Raw genomic sequence first — 20,948 nt, 5'->3', positions numbered from 1 at the left:
GGCTGGCAGCTACACCTCCCTAGCCTGGGAACTTTCATATGCCATAGATGAGGCCCTAAAAAAAAGACAAAACAAAACAAAAACAAACAAACAAAAAAACCACACCCAGCTCCAAACACTCCAGAAATGCAGGACTGAGATATATAATCCCAATTATATTCCCAGTAGCCATGATTCTCATATGGCCTAAGTTAATAAGAAAACTGTGGGAACTTTGGCTTTAATTACTCAACCTTCCGTTTTACATTTCTATGCCAATTAAGCCATAATGAATAGGTTTGGCAAGAAGTAAAGGGATATGCGGTCAACTCTAACACTAAAACTTTTTTATTCTTTATTTTGCTTCCTCAATAAAACAACTGTTAACCATAGCTCCTTTATTTATTTACTTTTTAGGGCTGCGCTCGAAGCATATAGAAGTTCCCAGCCAAGGGGTCCAATCGGAGCTACAGGATCTGAGCCATGGTTGTGACCTACACCACAGCTGATGGCAATGCCAGATCCTTAACCCACTGGGCGAGGCCAGGGATTGAACCCGAAACCTCGTGGTTCCTAGTCAGATCTGTTTCCGCTGCACCACAATGGGAACTCCTGCAGTTCCTTTATTTTTAATGATTATGACAATAATTACCATTTATGTCCTGCTTTATCATTTATAAAACATTTTCAAATACACTGGTTCATTTGCTCCTCCTAATACTCCCATTCTGCTCCTAGCTTTTCGTTGGTGGATACCGCCTCCACATTCTAGCTGGGAGACATCGCTCACATCTATCTTTCCTCTCCGGGACCCCTGCTACCACCCTAATCCTGGGTCTTAAATTTGACTACTGGTATTGTCAACTTCAACTCTATTCTGGCTCCCCTAGCTACAGATTGAGCTAAGTGTCAGAACCATGTCTAGAAATTTCTTACGCAAATCACAGGCTATGTACATAGTAACTACTCAAAAAATAGAACAGTTTGGGAACAAGGATGAAATACCTCATCAACACTAGATGACAAAGGAACGGCATCTCCCCTGTATCAACAAGACCAGCTACTGTTCCCATTCACAGGGTCCCAGAAACAACACATATTTAAACACTTTCCTACTTACTCTGAAATCACTTTAATCCCTGAATCACTTTAATACAGCCCAACCCCTTTCCCGAATCGGGTGACATTTATCAAACTGCCTGATAGGAATCTGCATTTGGTGCACACCTCAAACTTAGTACGTCCCAAACAGAGCTCTTACTCCCCTGCTCCTACCAGTACAACTATGTGTCACCCAACTCAGTAAATGACACCACAATTCCACCCAATTCTCAAGCCGAAATTTTTGGAATTATCCAAAACCCCACTGCCCGGAAAAGCACCTGGAATACAGTGCATGATTAGTAAATGGGTGAATCACTTAATAACGAGCTCAAGAAAGAGGAAGGGAGAGTAAGAAATAGAATAAAAGAACAATTAATGATTTTTTGAAAAATGACTTACTCCTCAAAAGCTACGTGGTCCTAACTCTGTCAAAGCGTTTCCACCCCCCTCTCAGGGTCTTCAGCTCTGTGTTTGTGTACTGTGGTGGCTGTCAACCAGGGCCCCCCCCTCAGGGTCTTCAGCTCTGTGTTTGTGTACTGTGGTGGCTGTCAACCAGGGCCCATTTATTCCTAGGGGGACGTTAGGCGAAGTCTGTAAAACATTTTTAGTTGTCACAGCTGGGGGCAGTGGCCCACTGACAACTTGTAGGTAGAGGCCAGGGATGCTAAACATCCTACAATGCATAGAACAGCCCCCTACAAAAAAGAACTACGGAGGAGAGTTCCTGCTGTGGTTCAGCGGGTTAAGAACCTGACACAGTGTCTGTGAGGATGCAGGTTCGATCAGTGAGTTAAAGATCTGGCGTTGCTGTGAGCTGTGGCATAGGTCACAGATGTTAGCCTGGGAACTTCCATATACTGCAGGTGTGGCTGTAAAAAAAAAAAAAATAAAGTTATACAGAAGTTCCTGCTGTGGCACATCAGGTTAAGAATCCAACTGCAGAGGCTTGGCTCACTGTGGAGGCCTGGCCCACTGTGGAGGCCTGGCCCGCACAGTGGGTTAAAGGATCAGGCGTTGCTACAGCCTCAGCACAAGACAGATGGGGCTCGGATTCAATCCCTGGCCCAGGAACTTCCATATGCTATGAGTGTGGCCATTAAAAAAAAAAAAAAAAAAGAATTATTCAGCTTAAAATGTCAATGGTGCCAAGGTTGGGAAACTCTGATGTACTGTTTTGCATTCTCTCAGTTCATACGTGCTCTCTGGAGGGACAGTGATATCGTGTTATCTACCTCAGTTACACATTTTTGAGGCCCTAGTTCTTAGACTGAAAAAGCAATTAAGTCTGAACTATTCATTTCTTCCAAAGTGATAGAACACTGAAAAGTAGATCAGGAGGTCCCACTGTGGTGCAGTGGAAACAAATCCAACTAATATCCATGAGGACACAGGTTCGATCCCTGTCCTTGCTCGGTGGGTTAAGGATCTGGCATTGCCATGAGCTGTAGTGTAATCTGGCTACAGCTCCGATTGGACCCCTAGGCTGGGAACCTCCATATGGAGTGGTGTGGCCTAAAAAGCAAAAAATAAATAAATAAATAAAAATAAAGATCTACTCTTTAATCACAGCTGAAAAACAGATTAATGGGGCAATTTTAAATTTTGGATAAAGATGAGAATTCCAGTCCTCCAGATAAAGGATAGATTACATTGTAGGGCTGTGACATGCTAATCATTTCAAAAAGAATGAAGTTATTAGACCCCTATTTCAAACCAAATAACAAAGTATGAAATGTGGAGTTCCCATCGTGGCGCAGTGGTTAACGAATCCGCCTAGGAACCATGAGGTTGCGGGTTCGATACCTGCCCTTGTTCAGTGGGTTAACGATCTGACATTGCCATGAGCTGTGGTGTAGCTTGCAGACGCGGCTTGGATCCCACGTTGCTGTGGCTCTGGCATAGGCTGGCAGCTACAGCTCCGATTCGACTCCTAGCCTGGGAATCTCCGTGTGCTGCAGGAGCAGCCCAAGAAATGGCAAAAAGACAAAAAACAAACAAACAAAAAAACACAAAGTATGAAATGTAAAAAATTAAATAAAAATTTAAATAAAATACTGTATTTATAATTTTATTTAACAAATACATATTGTGCTTGTTGTGTTCTGGGCAAAATTCTAATTGCTTCAATCCTCATAATAATCCTCAGAGATGAATATTATTTTTATTTCTATTTTGCAGATAAGGAACCTATAGTACAGGAAAATTAAGTACCTGGCCTAAAGTCACACCGTAAGTAGCAGAACCAAAATTTGAAACCAGGGGGTCAAATCCAATGAGCCTATCTCTATAGAGTCCCTGCTCTTACCCATTATGCTGTGTAATTACACGTAAACGTATCTAAATCCTGGACTATCCTAAGCAGGATCCCAAAGGCAATCACCATAAACTGACAGGCTTCATTATCTAGAAAATTAAATATATGTCAAGAGAGACCAAAAACAAATAACAGTAAGTTAGCAACAACCATTTGCAAAAATATGGCAAAGGATCAATACCCTTAATATAAGGAGAACTCTTACTGGATAGGGCCTTGTAATAAGTCAATTAATCAAAAAATTCAGTTAAATAGGAGATATTAAAAAATGATATGGAGTTCCCATCATGGCTCAGTGGTTAACGAATCCGACTAGGAACCCTGGCCTTGCTCAGTGGGTTAAGGATCTGGCATTGCCGTGAGCTGTGGTGTAGGTCACAGACGCTGCTCAGATCCTGCGTTGCTATGGCTCTGGAGCAGGCTTGGCAGCTGCAGCTCCAACTGGACCCCTACCCTGGGAACCTCCATATGCTGTGGGGAGTAGCCCAAGAAATGGCAAAAAGTCAAAAAATAAATAAATAAATAAATAATGATATATAAATATCTACATTTTAACTCAAAATATATACATGTATATTAAAATTCACTAATCACATTAGTCCATTAATTACTACAGGGAAGCTTTACCTTGACTTTCTTATAATAAACTATAACCAAAAAGTACACAACTTCCACATTCTTCAAAGCAAGGCAAATCTCAAATCTTTATAGTCATAGCTACAAAGCAATCTAAGCAAAAATTCATCCAGGATTAAAAAAAAAAATTACCCCTTATATTTTATTTTTATCTTGTCCACCCAAACTAGAATAGCAGGTTTGAAAAAGATCCTCCTTATCAAGCCTTTTTTTTTTTTTTTTTTTTTGTCTTTTTGCCTTTTCTAGGGCCGCTTCCTGCGGCATATGGAGGTTCCAAGGCTAGGAGTCTAATCGGAGCTGTAGCTGCTAAGCCTACGCCAGAGTCACAGCAACACGGGATCTGAGCCCCATCTGCAACCTACACCACAGCCCACGGCAACGGCAACGCCGGATCCTTAACCCACTGAGCAAGGCCAGGGATCGAACCCGCAACCTCATGGTTCTTAGTCAGATTCATTAACCACTGAGCCACGACAGGAACTCCCTTATCACGTCTTTGCAAAGCAATCAATTTAGTTTTCAAAGACAAATGGGCATCATAACCGACCCCTGTAATCATTCACCTTAACTTACAGTGGCAGGATGCAGACCTCAGAGACCTTATAACCTGCAAATGTGCTTCGGGCATGAGTCAGATGGTTTACAGAGGAAATGCAGAGCAACATGTGACTCAATAAATCAGTGAAGAAGGCAGTTAGAAGATACCAAAATCCTTAGAATTTATATTCCCTGTGACTCAGCAACTTTTATAAACGTATTCTAATTTCTTATCTTTGTGAGTAAAGGATTAGCTATGTCATCAAAGTATGAAGTCATAAAATAGGAAAAAACTGAATATCCAGAAATGTGAAGTTAGAAAAATAAATTATAATTATAATAAAGTCACACAATGGAATACTATGCAACTCAAACATAAAATGATGTGCATGATTATTAAGGAATAAAAAGTTATAAAACAGCTTGTACTGTAAAAACCTATTACGGTAAAATATTTAAAGAAGAAAGGTTGGGGGAATCAGGTAAAAGAATGATATATAGGAGTTCCCGTCGTGTCGCAGTGGTTAACGAATCCGACTAGGAACCATGAGGTTGCGGGTTCGGTCCCTGCCCTTGCTCAGTGGGTTAAGGATCCAGCATTGCTGTGGGCTGTGGTGTAGGTTGCAGACGGGGCTCGGATGCCGGGTTGCTGGGGTTCTGGTGTAGGCCTGCGGCTACAGCTCCGATTAGACTCCTAGCCTGGGAACCTCCATATGCTGTGGGAAGCGGCCCTAGAAAAGACAAAAAGACAAAAAAAAGATTACAGTGAGTGTAGCAATTAACATAACATTGTAAATCAATTATATGTCAATAAAAAATAAATAAAAAAAAAAGACTACCAGTGAGTGGATGTAATAGGACCCAAGCACCAGCTTTGCCAAACATATCATACTTTTTCAGTTGTATTGTCATTTAATGGAAAGTAAATGAAAAACACATAATTATGAATATGTTTATATAATTAGACAAGTAGATAAATGAAAAACTAACATGCTATTACACTTTCCCCATATTTTATCAAAGTACTTACACTCTTTGCATGAATCCTTGAAAAAGTAGTATATGGTGCCAAAAACTTCGAAGATGCATTTTCCTTTGGACATGAAATATGAATGCTCTTCTAAACAGAGAAGGAAAGATGATATCTATCAGGAAATCTACTCCAGCGGAATTAAAGCTTCTTAAAGAAAACATTAGGATGAAAGAAAACTCTTACCTTTTAAAGGTATCCTAAGCCTCCCTCCCCAACCCACAAAACTACCAATCTCCCACAGAGCAGCAGTCCTTTTAATGCAGCGAGATGCAATTTGGTACATTGAGTCATTATGTGTTTACGTTGAAATAAACTGTCCCATAGAAGACACACCAACAATAAAATACAAGTGACAAACATGAGAACATGACTGTTGGGAAGAAAATCTATCAGTATTCTCAATTAGCACTGGGGGAAGGAAGAGGATAAAAGGATATGAGGAGACCGTACCAGCCTCCAGGTGCAGGGCCAAAAAAACTAGTCCAAAAGCAAACCTGCTGCCTCTAGGATCTTTCAGGAAAAATGTGAGACTACGGACACGTCTAATTACCAGAGTGAGAAAGCAGGTGGAGGAGATCAGGGCAACACACAGGCTCTGTCAGGCGTGCCGAGCCGTTTCCACCCAGGACTTCAACCGACTACTCTCGTTCAGGCACCGGCCATCATCATCTACCTGTCTCAGGGTTCCCATGTGTTCTGGTCATTATCACCTGTGTTTTAGCTACTGTAGCAAGATGGCACCAGTGACACGGCAGTAAACGACACCTAGGACCAGATGTTAGATTCAAGTGACATGACCTCCTAAAGTAGACTTTGTAGCCACTTAAGGTAAGAAGGTTGGTGTTTCAAGGCAGCATGTGTAGCGGTGTAAAAGGCCTGGGAAACACCTCCTCAAGGACTCTTGCAATGTGAACACCCCTTCCTCTAACGGGCAGAGCAACACCACCATCCCCTAAGTGCACAGCTCCTACACAGGGCCAAGGTGCTCTCTCACCAAATGCGCCTCACCTATTCTCTCTTCTGCAGTAGTACTTGAAAGTTTCTGGAAATTCTGCTGGACAATAAAAATGTCTTCAATAACCAAGATTTTCTGAACCTCTTTATAAGGCTAATCTATGCATAATAAGCACAGTCCTCACGGGATATTAGAAAGAACAGTTTCAAAGTTATAACAGTCTCATCACTGATAATCAATATGCCCTTATTACAGGCCTTTAGAAAGACAATTAGATTATCTATACAAACAGGACTTTCTTAGCCAGCATATCTATGCCTGGCTGCCTGCAGGCCTTTTATTAAATGAGTTTCTGCTTCTAACTGCATGACAAAGACCACAGAGCTGCAAGGGAGCTGACCCAGATTTGGAATTGTCTCCTGTACCCGAAACTAAAGTGTCAGCTAAACTCTCCTGGCTAAACAGTCACTTCAAGCAAGGACATGAGGGGCTCTGAAACATGAGTGTTTGGGCCTCTGTAAGAACTGAGTTTGCTCTCAGGACTATTTCATTTCTTTGGGGCTAATTATATAAAAGATTTCAAGAATCAGTGGTTTTCTCCTGCTTATCAATCCTGCAAATCAACCTTCAATCCATAAACAGACTATGAAGGAAGATAAATGCTGAACTTCCAAAAATGTCAACAGTGGAGAATTATGTGTTAATGAAAATATTTTAAAGAAAGAAAAGAAAAGCTGCAGGAGATATCGAAAGAACAAAATTCAATGTGAGGAGGAAGTGTGAGTATTCCACATTCAGATAAAATTCAAAGTCAAACTTTGTATCGTTCGGGATTAGGTTTTTAAGCATAATGACAGATTTATTTAACAGAACAATGTTGCAACATGAAATAGCAAAGTGAGTCATGGCAGTTAGGAAACAAATGAATGTTCAACCATAAACACTTACTGTCTGACCCAGTAGGTACATAGCAGAAATTAGCAATGATGTTGGAAGAGATAAGAATTGAATCAGGGCCTGAGTACAAAGGGAAGAAAGGAAGTCAGCACCCAGGCTGCAGATGGATACTGGCAAAACACCGAGGAAAAATGTAGGCTTGCAAGGTGCGCTACATTTGAAATTAAAAGAACCAGGTTTCAATTATGACATAGTCTACCTAGCTTTGATTAGGGGTTAATTAACCTCTCCTTTTTGTCTTTTTTATTTTAGGGCCGCACCTGTGGCATATGGAGGTTCCGGGTCAGGGATCTAATTGTAGCTGTAGCTGTTGGTCTGCACCACAGTCACAGCAATGCCAGATTCAAGCCGCGTCTGCAGCCTACACCACAGCTCACAGCAATGCTGGATCCTTAACCCACTGAGGGAGGCCAGGGATCAAACCTTCGTCCTCATTGATGCTAGTCAGATTCATTTCTGCTACGCCAAGACGGGAACTCCCTAATTAACCTGAGTCTGTTTGCATATCTGAAAAATGGAAATTTAAAATGCCAATCCCAGAGTTCCCACTGTGGCACAGCCACTGCAGTGGCTGAGGCTGTTGTAGAGTTGCAGATTTGAGCCCCAGCCCCACACAATGGTTAAAGGATCCAGCATTGCTGCAGCTGTGGTGCAAGTCACAGCTGCAGCTCAGCTTCAATTTCTGGCCCAGGAACTACCATGTGCCATGGGTGTGGCCATAAAAAAATAAAATGCCACTCCCACAGGATTGACATGATAAACAATAATTCAATTTTGAAACATTTTACAGCTTCCTTTCATAGGCATTCTTACTCCCCAGTAATCAGCCTATGAGGCAGAATATTATCTCCATTTTTAGATGAGGAAACTGAGGCTCAGAGAACTAAGTTATTTGTCCAAAATCATACTGTTAGTAAGTGTCAAAGTAAATGGACTTGGAGTCAGATCTTCTAGCACTTTCTACAACAGTTTTATGAGAAAAAAATATAAAATATATAATAATATAGATAAGTAAAAAGGACCCACTGTATAGCACAGGAAGATCTGCTCAATACTTTGTAATAACCTATAAGGGAAAAGAATCTGAAAAAGAATGCATATATGTATATGTGTAACTGATGCATGTTGCCACACACCTGAAACTAACACACTGTAAATCAACTATACACCAATAATTAAATACATATAACATGTCGCCTATGACTTTGCACAGAGGGTAACGAATGAACATTTGCTAAAAAAATAATTTTTGTGGCCATGCCAGCAGCATACAGAAATTCCAGGGCCAGGTTTTAAACCAGGTCCACAACAGCAACAATGCTGGATCTTTAATCCACTGAGCCACCCCAGAACTCCTAAAAATCTTAGGTAAAAAAAAAAAAAGATTCTATATTCTTATCAGTACATCTGAAATATTTTATAACTGAAAGAGCTTAATTATACAAAAAAAGAGAGGTTGGTTCACCCTTTGGGAATCATCTCACTACAGTGTATTGAATGCAGCCATCAAAACGAGGAAGGAGGAGTTCCCCTCATGGCTCAGTGGTTAACGAATCCGACTAGGAACCATGAGGTTGCAGGTTTGATCCCTGGCCTCGCTCAGTGGGTTAAGGATGCAGCATTGCCGTGAGCTGTGCTGTAGGTCGCAGACACGGCTTAAGAGATCTGGCGTGGCTGTGACTGTGGCGTAGGCCAGCGGCTACAGCTTGAATTATACCCCTAGCCTGGGAACCTCCATATGCCGTGAGTACAGCCCTCAAAAGACAAAAAGACAAAAAAAAAAGAGGAAGGAAAGTCAGAACAATCAATACTCAGTCTGAGCATCTGCTCACCTCAAAGACCAATGGGAAAAACTATTAAGGACTAGCAACATAGGTCTTCACCAATCTGGTGTGGCCAGATTATAAAACTGTGCTGGACGATATGGTAGGCACAGACAGCTACCAAGTACTTGAAATGTGGCCAATGAAAATGAGGAACTGAATTTTTTTGTCTTTGTTTTTGTTTTGGGCTACACCCATGGAAGGCAGAAGTTCCGAGACCAGGCTCAAACCACTGCCACTGCAGTAACAATGCCAGATCTTTAACCCACTGAATTACAAGGGAAGTCCCAAGGAACTGAATTTTTGTTTTTATTTAAAATTTAATTTAGGAGTTCCCGTTGTGGCTCAGTGGTAACTAACCTGACTAGTATCTATGAGGTTGCGGGGTCAATCCCTGGCCTCACTCAGCAGGTTAAGGATCTGGAGCTGCTGGGAGCTGTGGTGCAGGTTGCCATCACAGCTCGGATCTGGCATTGCCACTACTGTGATGTAGGCCGGCAGCTAAGGCTCCATTTTGACCCCTAGCATGGGAACCTCCATATGACGTGGGTGCAGCCCTAAATTAAAATAAATTAATTAGGGAGTTCCTGTCGTAGCGCAGTGGTTAACGACTCCGACTAGGAACCATGAAGTTGCTGGTTTGGTCTCTGCCCTTGCTCAGTGGGTTAACGATCCGGCATTGCCGTGAGCTGTGGTATAGGTCGCAGACACGGCTTGGATCCCGCGTTGCTGTGGCTCTGGCATAGGCCAGCGTACAGCTCCGATTCGATCCCTAGCCTGGGAACCTCCATATGCCTTGGGAGTGGCCCAAGAAATAGCAAAAAGACAAAATAAATAAATAAATAAATAAAATAAATTAACTTTAAATAAAATTTAATTTAAAAATTGATCCTCGATGCAATTATTGGAAAACTTTTTAAGCAGTTTTTTTATTTTTGGAACTTATTTATGTGAATCTATATTTTCAACTATAAGTTTTTTAAAACCTAAATATATATCAAGTATTTCCAATAAAAAAAATTAGTCTCAGAGCTCCCGTGGCCTAGTGTTAGGGACTTCGCACTGTCACTGCTGCGGCTGGAGTTCAATCCCTGGGCCAGGAACATCCACATGCCCCAGGCACAGCCAGAAAAAAATTAAGAGTCTGAATTGATTCCTATTCCAGGTGTAAAACAAACAAAGGATCTCAAAGACTTAACAAGAAAAAAGGAATGTAAAGTATCTCTGAGAATTTTTTTTTTTTTCTTTTCTTTTTGGGGCTACACCCATAGCATATGGAGGTTACCAGGCTATGGGTAGAAGCGGAGCTGTAGCTGCTGGCCTATACCGCAGCCACAGCAACAGGGGATCCAAGCCATCTGCAACCTACATCACAGCTCACGGCAACACCAGATCCTTAATCCACTGAGCAAGGCCAGGGATCAAACCTGCATCCTCATGGATGCTAGTCAGATTCGTTAACAGCTGAGCCACAATGGAAACTCCAGAATTTTTATATTAATTACAGGTTGAAATAATATTTTAGATATACTGGGTTAAATACAATACATTATTAAAATTAATCTTGGAAGTTCTCATGTGGTATAGCAGGTTAAGGATCCAGCATTGCCACAGCTGTGGTACAGGTCATAACTGCAGCACAGGTTTGATCCCTGCCCTGGGAACTTCCACATGCCATGGGTGTGGCCAAATATAAAAAAATAAAAAATTTAATTTCACCTGTTTTTCTTTTTTCTGGCCACACCATGGCATATGGAAGCTCCCAGGCCAGAGATCGAACCTGTGCTACCGCTATGATGTGTACCACAGCTGTGGCAATGCTGCATCCTTAACCTGCTGTGCCCACAAGGCAATTTCCTCACTGGTTTCTTTTTTCTTTTTTCTTTTTTTTTTCCTGGGGAAAACGTGTTTAATAAGGACAATTCCAGCGGGGCCTGCCTTTCGTCGGGCCATCCCAGATGACTCACTGGTTTCTTTTTATCTTTCTTATGCGGCTACTAGAAAATTTCAAATTACCTACACGGATATGCACTATAAAATAGATAACAATAGGTCCTATTGTATAGCACAGGGAACTATATTCAACACCTTGTAATAATCTATAATGGAAAATCTGAAAAAAGAATACATATATGTACACATAACTGAATCACTTAGTTGTACACTTGAAATACTGTAAATTAACCATACTTCAATTTAAAAAACTACATATGTTGGAGTTCCCTTTGCAGCTCAGCAGTTAATGAACCTGACTAGGACCCATGAGGTTACGGATCCATTTAACCCACTGAGTGTAGTATAGGTCGCATATGCGGCTTGGATCCCCTGTTGCTGAGGCTGTGGTGTAGGCCAGCAGCTGCACCTCTGATTTGACCCCTAGCCTGGGAACCTCCATATGGCGCAGGTTTGGCCCTAAGATAGCAAAAGAAAAAAAAAATTACGTATGTGGCTCACATTATTCATCTGTTGGAAAGCTCTAGTATAAGTGAAGTAAGAGGAAGTTTTACATCTAAAAACACTTCTAAATACAAAAGAAGAATGAAACGACATTCAAAGGCAGTAAAAGCCATGACTACTGTACCAATGAAATGGAGGTGACATTGATGTGCAGATAACAATATAAATATTTAAAGTATACACATAGGCACTAGCATAGCTTTGGACATGGTATCATCTAGAAGGCATAAAAAAACCTACCTTGTTTATTTCATTCACAACAAATCCTTCCGAAGCTATAACCTCTGGGATGCCATCAAGGCCAATTCCTTGACAAGTCAGGCTGCCGTACAAAGTTGGTTTCCCTATATAGCACAAAAGAAGCATGTCTCAAAAAAATAAGAATTAAATATTGTTGTCTTTGAAGACCCAATTCAGGCATCCGTATAGATGGGAGGAGACTGGCTCGTGCAAGATGACCAGGTACTTGTGTTACAAGCGAGGTGACGCGGAAGGAGCACTAGCCTCGGGAACGTGATCTGGAGAGAAGATCACAAGGGCTAAGAGGGAAGAATAAAGAGTGTGAGACATACCAAGACATGCAGAGGAAGCTTTTAGAGTAATCTCAACCTCAATTTTACTGCCTGTGAAATGGAATTCTCCCAGGATGAAACAATGAAGGACACAAATACAGATGCATTTATCCACAGTATCTACACATAATACACAGCGAGGAGTTAGGCTTCAGTAACCTGCAAATCTTGCTTAAAAAGGACCCTGCTTGTGTAGTGATCTGGGCTAAATAAGATCGTATCCTACACATAAAGACAAGCAGATGGTAGAAGGGAGTTAAAAACATTCTCTTCTACTCTTCTTCTGCACTTTATACATTCATTTCTATAACAGGCCATAACACGCTGTTTACATTTCTGGCGCCCCACCAGACTGAAGTTCTTGAGTTCAGAAACTAGCAGGTGCCACAAATTATTTAGTAAATAACGACTGCATCAAACCGAAATTCTAGGAGTAAGAGGGAAGTAAAAACCATCAAGAATTCACAGAGAGTGGGAGAGCTTCCTAGGAAGGGTGGGACTTACGTAGGGGCTGGAAAGAAAGATAGGACATGGAGTTCCCATTATAGTGCAGCAGGTTAAGATCCCAACCTAGTGTCCTCAAGGATATGAGTTTGATCCCTGGCCTTGTTCCATGGGTTAAAGATCCGGCGTTGTGTGAGCTGCAGCATAGGTCACAGACACAGCTCAGATCCTGAAGTGCTGTGGCTGTGGCATAGGCAGCAGCTGCAGCTCTGAGTGGACCCCTAGCCTGGGAACTTCCATATGCTGCAGGTGCAGCCCTAAAAAGCAAAAAAAAAAAAGTGTGGAATTGGATAGTGGTTATAGACATACAACTCTTTGAATATACTAAAATCCACTGAATTTACACTTGAAAAGGGTAAACCTTATCATATGTGAATTATATATATATATATATATTTTTTTTTTCTTTTTACCTTTTCTAGGGCCGCTCCCGTGGCATATGGAGGTTCCCAGGCCTGGGGTCGAATCAGAGCTGTAGCCACCAGCCTATGCCAGAGCCACAGCAACGTGGGATCCGAGCCACGTCTGCGACCTACACCACAGCTCACGGCAATGCTGGATCCTTAACCCACTGAGCAAGGCCAGGGATCAAGCTCAAAGCCTCATGGTTCCTAGATGGATTCGTTAACCACTGTGCCACAATGGGAACTCCAGTGAATTGTATTTTAATACAGCTATTACCTAAAAAAAAATTGTAAGTCCCCTGGTAGCTAGGCAGGTTAAGGATCCGACACTGTCACTACTCCAGCTTGGGTCACTGCTGTGGCATGGGTTCAATCCCTGGCCTCAGAACTCCTCATGCCAAGGGTATGGCCAAAAGAAAATTCAGAATCTTAATAGTACCAACTGATTGTTGTGAGAAGCAGAAATAATGTATGTAAAGCATTCAGAATATAGCACACATTTTATTTCAGTAAAACTGTTATTTTAGGAATTTCCATTGTGGCTTAGCGGTAACGAATCTGACTAGTATCCACGAGGATGGGGGTTTGAGCCCTCACCTCGCTCAGTGGGTTAAGGACCCAGCATTGCCATGAGCTGTGGTGTAGGTCACAGATGCAGCTCAGATCTGGCATTGCTGGGGCTGTGATTAGGCTGGCAGCTACAGCTCTGATTTGACCTCTTGCCTGGGAACTTCCACATGCCACAGATTAGACCCTATAAAGACAAAAACAAAAAAACCAAAAAACAAAACCCCAAACAAACAAAAAACCTTGTCATTTTAGGGAAAACAAAACCCCTCTTCTTAAGAGTTGATCCCACCTCCAACATCACAAAGGAAACTGAGGCTATAAGATCCTCTCAAGTTTCCACATTCTGGTCTACATATTTATCTACATCTACACTTAGCCTCATTTTCTTTCATCTTAGTCTTTTAGACTTAATTCAATTTCCTTCTCTCTCCTCCAACACACTGACTTTTCAGTTGGTCCTTTCTTTTTCTGCCTACAACCTATATTTTAATTGCTCTCCAATTAGTTCCCATCTTTAAAAATAAAATGAAAAACCCTGAATATGATACCTTCTAGCCACCATGCAGCACCAATTTCCTCAAAAGAAAACTCTCTTTAAAATTCTATTTATTTATTTATTTGCATTTTAGGGCTACACCCACATGGAAGTTCCCAGGCTGGGGATTGAGTAAGAGCTGCAGCAGCTGGCCTACACCACAGCCACACTAACGCAGGATTTGAGCTGCATCTGCAACCTACACCACAGCTCACGGCAATGATGGATCCCTAACCCACCGAGCAAGGCCAGGGATCGAACCCACATCCTCATGGTTACTAGTCAGGTTCGTTACCACTGAGCCACAATGGGAACTCCTAAAACTCTATTTCTCAGAGAAAGATAAACACCATATACCACTTATATGTGGAATCTGACGAACCTATCCACAAAAGAGAAATGGACTCACAGATGTTGACAACAGACTTATGGATGCTAAAGGGAAGGGGGAAGATGGGATGGACGGGGAGTTTGGGGTTAGGAGATGCAAACTACTACATTTAGAATGGATAAGCAATGAGGTCCTACGTATAGCACAGGGAATTGTGTCCAATCTCTTGGGACAGAAGATGATGGGGGACAATATGAGAAAAAGAATGTGTGTGTGTATATATATATATATACATGTATGACTGGGTCACTTTGCTGTACAGCAGAAATTGGCACAACACTGTAAATTAACCATAATTTTAAAAAACCTCTATTTCTCATTGAAATAGACTATATGATTATATAAAGACATCAAGAGTCTCTGAAATGAAAAATAATCAGTGAAACGAAACTTTCTCACAAATTAGAAGGAAAAAAAATTGTAATGTTACCACAGTGACTGCAAACCAATGGATGGAAATAAGACAGAAATGTCACTGAGATGAACAATAACATCGCTTGGGCACTGGCTGTGGCAGGGTGAAATGACCAGGTTTTTTACTCTGATCCCAGAATGGTGGTAACCTAAGAACTGTGAAAATCTACTGACACAACGCTGTAAGCAAGCCAACTATACTCTAATTAAAAAAACAAAAACAAAAAACCTGAGAAAATCAAGAACGAGAACCTGTTTGACAACAGAAGTGCTCAGCTTTCAGGATTTGGATTTGATAACCTAAAGACGATTATGAGAGCTTTAAGCAGAAACATTTAGCAGACAACTACTTAATCTCTCGAATTTGAAGAGAGGTCAGAACTAGAGCTATAGATCTAGGAATCATGAGCAGGGAAGGGCATAACTGAAGCTATATAAATGTTTAGAGTACAATAAAAGAGTCTCATTAAATGCATCGACAATGCCTCCATGAACAAGTCTTGCCTTCCAAATTGAAAACCAATCTGAAGGCCTTCCCCTAGAATGGAGTTGGAATGACACCAGTACAACACAGAATGAAGAACATTTGAAGACTCAGCACTGTGCAAGGAGTCTGGGCCAGGAGAAAGTAGGAAGCTCTCTTTCAGAGGTAGTAAATCCTTTCTCTAAAGGGAAGTCATACAGATTTAAAGACATTACCTGGGGGGTGACAGCTCAGCCAGGCCTCCCCTTCATCCTTCCTATGAAGAGAGATAAAAATCTACTTAGGCTCATTCAGTGTCAAAAAGGATGCTACTGATGCAGGTGAGAAAGACTGCATAATTTCTAGTTTGGCCACAGTACTCAGACATGATCTAATCTAACATCTCATCTAGGCATAGACAAACTTTGTTTACTTGAAGAAATATCTGCAGATTAAGTGTTTAATGCATAGATTTGTTGACTCAATGAAGCTCAAATATTTCATTAAATATTTGATGAAATGCTTATTAGCTGCAGAATCTTGGGCAAGTTACTTCCTGATTCTGGACTGTGTTCTCTCAAAGGCACTTGGTGGTCCTCAATAAATGTCATTGTTCTTCCTATTACACATCCTGTGTTACAGTAACATGTTTTTATTTCAGCCCACCTAGTAAGCTGTAAGTTTCTTAAACACAGGAGACTATGTTTTATTAATCTTCACAACTGTTTCAATTTGAAAAACTTATTAGTAATAATATTTGCCTGAGTTTCTACTGTGGCCTGGTGGGTTAAAAAAATCCAGTGTTGCTGCAGCAGCACAGTTTACAGCTACTACAGCTAGGATTCAACCCCTGGCCAGGGAACTTCAATATGCAGCAGGGGCAGCTATTTAAAAAAAAAAAAAAAGCACCATTCATGACACTGCTGTACTCACTCTGGTGCCCACCATAACTTACACAGTATATGACCAATAAATATATGTTAAGTGAATAAATGGTTTGCTGTGCGTTTCCAATTAAGCTGTTAGCTGCTGCTACTTTTTTTTAAGCTGTTAGCTTCTTGAGAGCAGGAACCACCCCTTAAGTTTAGAGAACACATCTGAACTCCACCGAATATTTATCTAGGTCAGAACCTAGACAAGGTAGGCATTACACTGTTTCCTCAATGGAATTGTAAAACATGACTACTAAGGGCCAAGGAGAATGCAAGGATTCCATCACACACTCAAAGTTATTGTGGTGGTGGTGAGTATACTCGGACTTTTGCAAATAGCTGAGGACCAATAAATATTTGCTAAATGACCATGACTACTTGCAAAGAGTCTTCCTGCCTCCTGTTTTCCTGTCTTTTTCTAACTCACTGATCCTATTCTGCCTCTGGGATCACACGGAGCATATGAGTTTCCTTGGCCTCAGCACGGCTCTTCTGAGAATGAAAACCTGACCATGAGGGTCTGAAACATATTTCTAGGCCTCAACAACCGATAAACTAACTCCTATGGATATCCTGGATCGGGCATGGCTCTCGATAACGCAGAGGTAACATCCACTACCCGCCTCGCCTCCTCCGTCCCAGTCCTGGACTTGGAGTCACCTGAGGGCTTGAGCCCAGTCGCTCTGAATCCTCAAAGGCGCCGCCATCTTGACCCCGCCTCCACCAGCCCGCCTCTTCCGCTCTACCCCGGAAGTGGGTGCCCCCGAAGGCGACGCGTGCAGAACGAAGGGCGGGATCTACACCAAGAGGCCACCAATGAAATGTGGCGGGGGGGGGGTCCTCTTCCCCTCCCTACCCCTTTGCAGGCGCGTGCATCTCACAGTAGGCTTGTTCCTGACGGGAGGGTCGGAAGAGTTCCAATTGCCTGCAAAATTGACGCCGTTGTGCAGGAGGGCGCGCTTGGGTCCTCTAGTTGGCCTGTTGGGTGAGCACTGTGTTCCAAGTCCTAGCGCGGTGAAGCATAGCGGGCGCAATCGGGATGTGCCCGGCGGCTGCGCGCGCGCATGCGTACGCTCTGTAGTGGGGAGAGGACTTTAAGTAACTTTGCCGCCTGGATTTCTCTGCTTTTCCATTCTTTCCATGCCTTCCTAGTCCACGCTGGCCTCCGCGAACGAGCTGCCGACCATCGAGCCTTCCCTAAGCAAAAGTCTTTCTCTTTTTAATCCAGTAAAGACTGAAGCCGGGTCGTGGTGGGGAAAGAAAAGGCAGCATTTATTTGAGTCCTGTTGTAGTCTAAGCACATATCACTTATTAGCATATTAATCCGTACAGTAACTCTGCGAGTTAAATACTACCTTAGAAGGACACTTTAAAAGATTACATGCTAATGCGTGTGCATAGCAAGGCGAGGTGCCTGTATTCAAACCTGGATTTCTTGGCTTAGGATCCAAGGCACTGTTCTTCCTACCGTACTTGTTCTAAGAGGTTTGCCTCTTGCCTTTAAAGAGCTCACAGTGTTTTTAGGAAGAGGAAACATGTATAGTAATAGGAGCTATCATTTACTGAACTCTTTGGATGTGCCAGACTCCTTACATGCATTATCTCGTTTAGTCTTGATCCTGTGAGGTAGATATCTTTTTTTCAAGAGAGATTATGAAGTAATTTGCTCAAAGACACTCAATGAGTCAGTGACAAGGCTGTTTCCAGTCCAAGTCTGTTTTCGAAGCCCATTTTCCCCTCTCCCTTAGGTTATACTGCCTCCAAAGCAAATGTGTTTTGTGTAGGGCTATAGAGTGCTTAAATCCTTCTTGTGACTTCTCACTTGCTCTCTGAACACCCTAACATGATTCACAAGGCCTTGCCGTGATCAGATACTTTCTCATCTCACCAGTTTCATTAATTTTCCTGTACTCACTTTTCTCTCATCATGTAGAACTTTCAGTTCCTCTCATGTCAAATTCTGTCTCAGAACCCCCATCGTTTTCTTCCATTGACCAGGAATATCCTTTATATCTCTGGCCAACTCCTATTTATCCTTCAAGTCTCAATTTAGAAATCACTTTCTCCAGGAAGCCTTCAGGTGTCTAGTCCTGCTCTTGTCTGGCTTAGGTATTCCTCTGCTCTGTTCCCCATCTTCGCTTTTTGTACACACTGTACACAAGTAAATAACCTATTTACTTGTCTAGCTTGTAAACTCTATAAAGGCAGGAACTGTCTCTGTTTTGGTCACTCATGTATCCTCAACTCTAGCATAGTGCTTGGTATGTGATAGGTACTCAGTGATCATTTGTAGAGTGAATCAGAGACCCAGGAGGGGCATTAAGGAGCCTTAGCTCATTTACAGCCTATGGTTGTTACAAAGGCTGAGGTCATTTCTCGCTGCCTTTCTTCAGTTCCTTCTGTATGCTACCTTGTGCTTGGTGTCATGAAGCGGATGATTGTGCTCACATAGTCTGGGCGGTTACACCTCACATTAGGTACCCTCACACCTCACGGACTCATTGCTTGTCCTGGACCCTCTATGCTCTGTGCCACAGCCACACAGTTCTCTTCATCCCTCCTGTATGTTAAACCCTACCCATGGTTGGGTACTCTCCCAAGTGTTAAATTTTGTCATTCTCCAGCCATAGAATTTAAAAAGATAGCTTCTCCAATAGGAGAAAAGAGATAGCTACCCCAGAGGGTGACACTTCACCTAATTCATGTTCTATTAGTAGAAGCCATTAGAGATTATTAGTCCCAAACTAAGCATTTTCACACTTTATCTCATTATGTTTGGTTCAAGCTATTTTGTAGGCCTGCTCTCTGCCAGGCCTACAGCTGGGGGTACCGAGGTGAATCAGGTCCAGTATCTACCCTGAAATAGCTTACAATTTTCAAGGGGAGACATGCAGAAATAAGCTATAACAGTGCAGTGGTCAGTGTTATTTATAACAGAGGAACTGTATCATATGTAACCTTGCCTCCACTGATGTTCTAGAGACTCCCAAAAATGTCAACTCAAGGCCATACCTGGTCCCGACAAGTGAAGAAGGAGGATGAAGAAGAGGACCCACTGGACCAGCTGATCTCCCGCTCTGGCTGTGCTGCTTCCCACTACGCAGTGCAGGAGTGCATGGCCCAGCACCAGGACTGGCGACGGTGCCAGCCACAGGTGCAGGCCTTCAAGGACTGCATGAATGACCAGCAGGCAAGGCGACGGGAGGAACTGCAGAGGAGGAAGGAGCAGAGCAGTGCCCACCGTTGAGATCCCTAACCATTTATTCCCAGAGGAGGCCCTGCAGAAACAAGCATCCAGAGAGATCATGGCAAGAAGTCCTAAACAGTGGGGGTGTGGGCCAAGAAGTGTGAGACTTGGGGATCGTCTTTGGGCCTGGGGTTGAATTAGCAGCCTGCACATGAGAGGCAGCCATGGGTTTGCCATGAAGAGCTGGCACAGCATCACATTGAGATCCCACACATCCTTACCTGTTGTGTGCCACCAAAATAGATACTGACCAGTATTTGCCACATAAAACAGTGGGGTTGAGGGATGTGCTACCCGGTGTCTTGAGTCAGTGCGCCAAGTTCTGAGCTGATTCTTTGGACATTTAATTTTAAAGTAAATTCACAATCTAAAAGTAAAGTGGCTACCTAATCATTTCTTCATTTATTCAGTCATTGGTTCAAAAACATCAGGTTTTTCTGAGACCTTCTCTTGTGCCAGGCACTGTTGGAAATTGTGACGAAAATGTGATCTCTGCTTTCATGTTGCTTTAGTCTGGTTTGAGAGAGAAACAACACTAGAACAACTAACTTAATTCCAGACAATGATGTAAACGAACTTATCTTTTATCAGTTGTTCTGGATTTTTCAGTCAGTCTAATGGAAAGAAGCTAATGGGAAAAGAAACACTGAGTACCTCTCATATGCCAGACGCTGTTGAATTAACAGTCTGACCTCACCATGCCCCCAACCCAAAAAGCACAATGTTGGCTTGACATTTAAAAGGTACGTTTAACATAACATTGGAGTTCCTGTCGGGGTTCAGTGGAAAAGAATCTGACTAGTATCCATGAGGACACAGGTTCGATACCTGGCCTCGCTCAGTGGGTCGCCATGAACTGTGGTATAGGTCACAGACGTGGCTTGGATCTGGCGTTGCTGTGGCTGTGATGTAGGCCAGCAGCTACAGCTCTCTTTTGACCCCTAGCCTGGGAACTTCCATATGCCTCTGGTGTGGCCCTAAAAAGCAAAACAAAAACAGTGACATAAAAGTAGCAGTTGGGAGTTCCTGCCATGGTGCCCCAGAAACAAAAGACTAGGAACCATGAGGCTGTGGGTTCAATCCCTGGCCTCACTCAGTGGGTTAAGGATCCAGCACTGCTG

At 42.4% G+C, this 20,948-nt stretch overlaps 2 protein-coding genes across 5 annotated transcripts in view; one reads left to right on the top strand and one right to left on the bottom strand.

Moving 5' to 3' along the window:
* PAAF1 (proteasomal ATPase associated factor 1) overlaps nt 1–18,894 on the bottom strand; it is a 54,909-nt gene extending 36,015 nt beyond the window's left edge. For 2 of the 4 annotated variants that reach the window (XM_005667103.3, XM_013979127.2), the window contains exons 1-5: nt 17,241–17,366; nt 15,885–15,925; nt 12,036–12,139; nt 7,507–7,575; nt 5,601–5,690 (exon numbers count right to left, since the gene is read on the bottom strand). In XM_005667103.3, coding sequence (XP_005667160.1) covers nt 5,601–5,690; nt 7,507–7,575; nt 12,036–12,139; nt 15,885–15,925; nt 17,241–17,287 — 351 coding nt within the window. In that variant the 5' untranslated portion in view covers nt 17,288–17,366. Of the gene's footprint in view, nt 1–5,600; nt 5,691–7,506; nt 7,576–12,035; nt 12,140–15,884; nt 15,926–17,240 lie in introns of all 4 variants that reach the window. The other 2 variants (XM_021062484.1, XM_003129635.4) reach the window with 2 other exon arrangements.
* Nucleotides 17,343–20,205, top strand: LOC100514530 (cytochrome c oxidase assembly factor 4 homolog, mitochondrial). The gene is made up of 2 exons (XM_003129636.4): nt 17,343–17,565; nt 19,561–20,205. Exon 2 carries the CDS (start codon nt 19,573–19,575, stop codon nt 19,825–19,827), a length of 255 nt encoding a protein of 84 aa, XP_003129684.1. The 5' UTR covers nt 17,343–17,565; nt 19,561–19,572; the 3' UTR covers nt 19,828–20,205.

This window comes from Sus scrofa, chromosome 9, assembly GCF_000003025.6.
Source record: "Sus scrofa isolate TJ Tabasco breed Duroc chromosome 9, Sscrofa11.1, whole genome shotgun sequence".
Taxonomy (NCBI): Eukaryota; Metazoa; Chordata; class Mammalia; order Artiodactyla; family Suidae; genus Sus; species Sus scrofa.
This window is presented reverse-complemented; position numbering and strand designations above follow the sequence as displayed.

Coding starts and splice junctions, on each gene's coding strand:
- LOC100514530 (XM_003129636.4), top strand. CDS start 19,573: ATGTCAACTCAAGGCCATACCTGGTCCCGACAAGTGAAGAAGGAGGAT.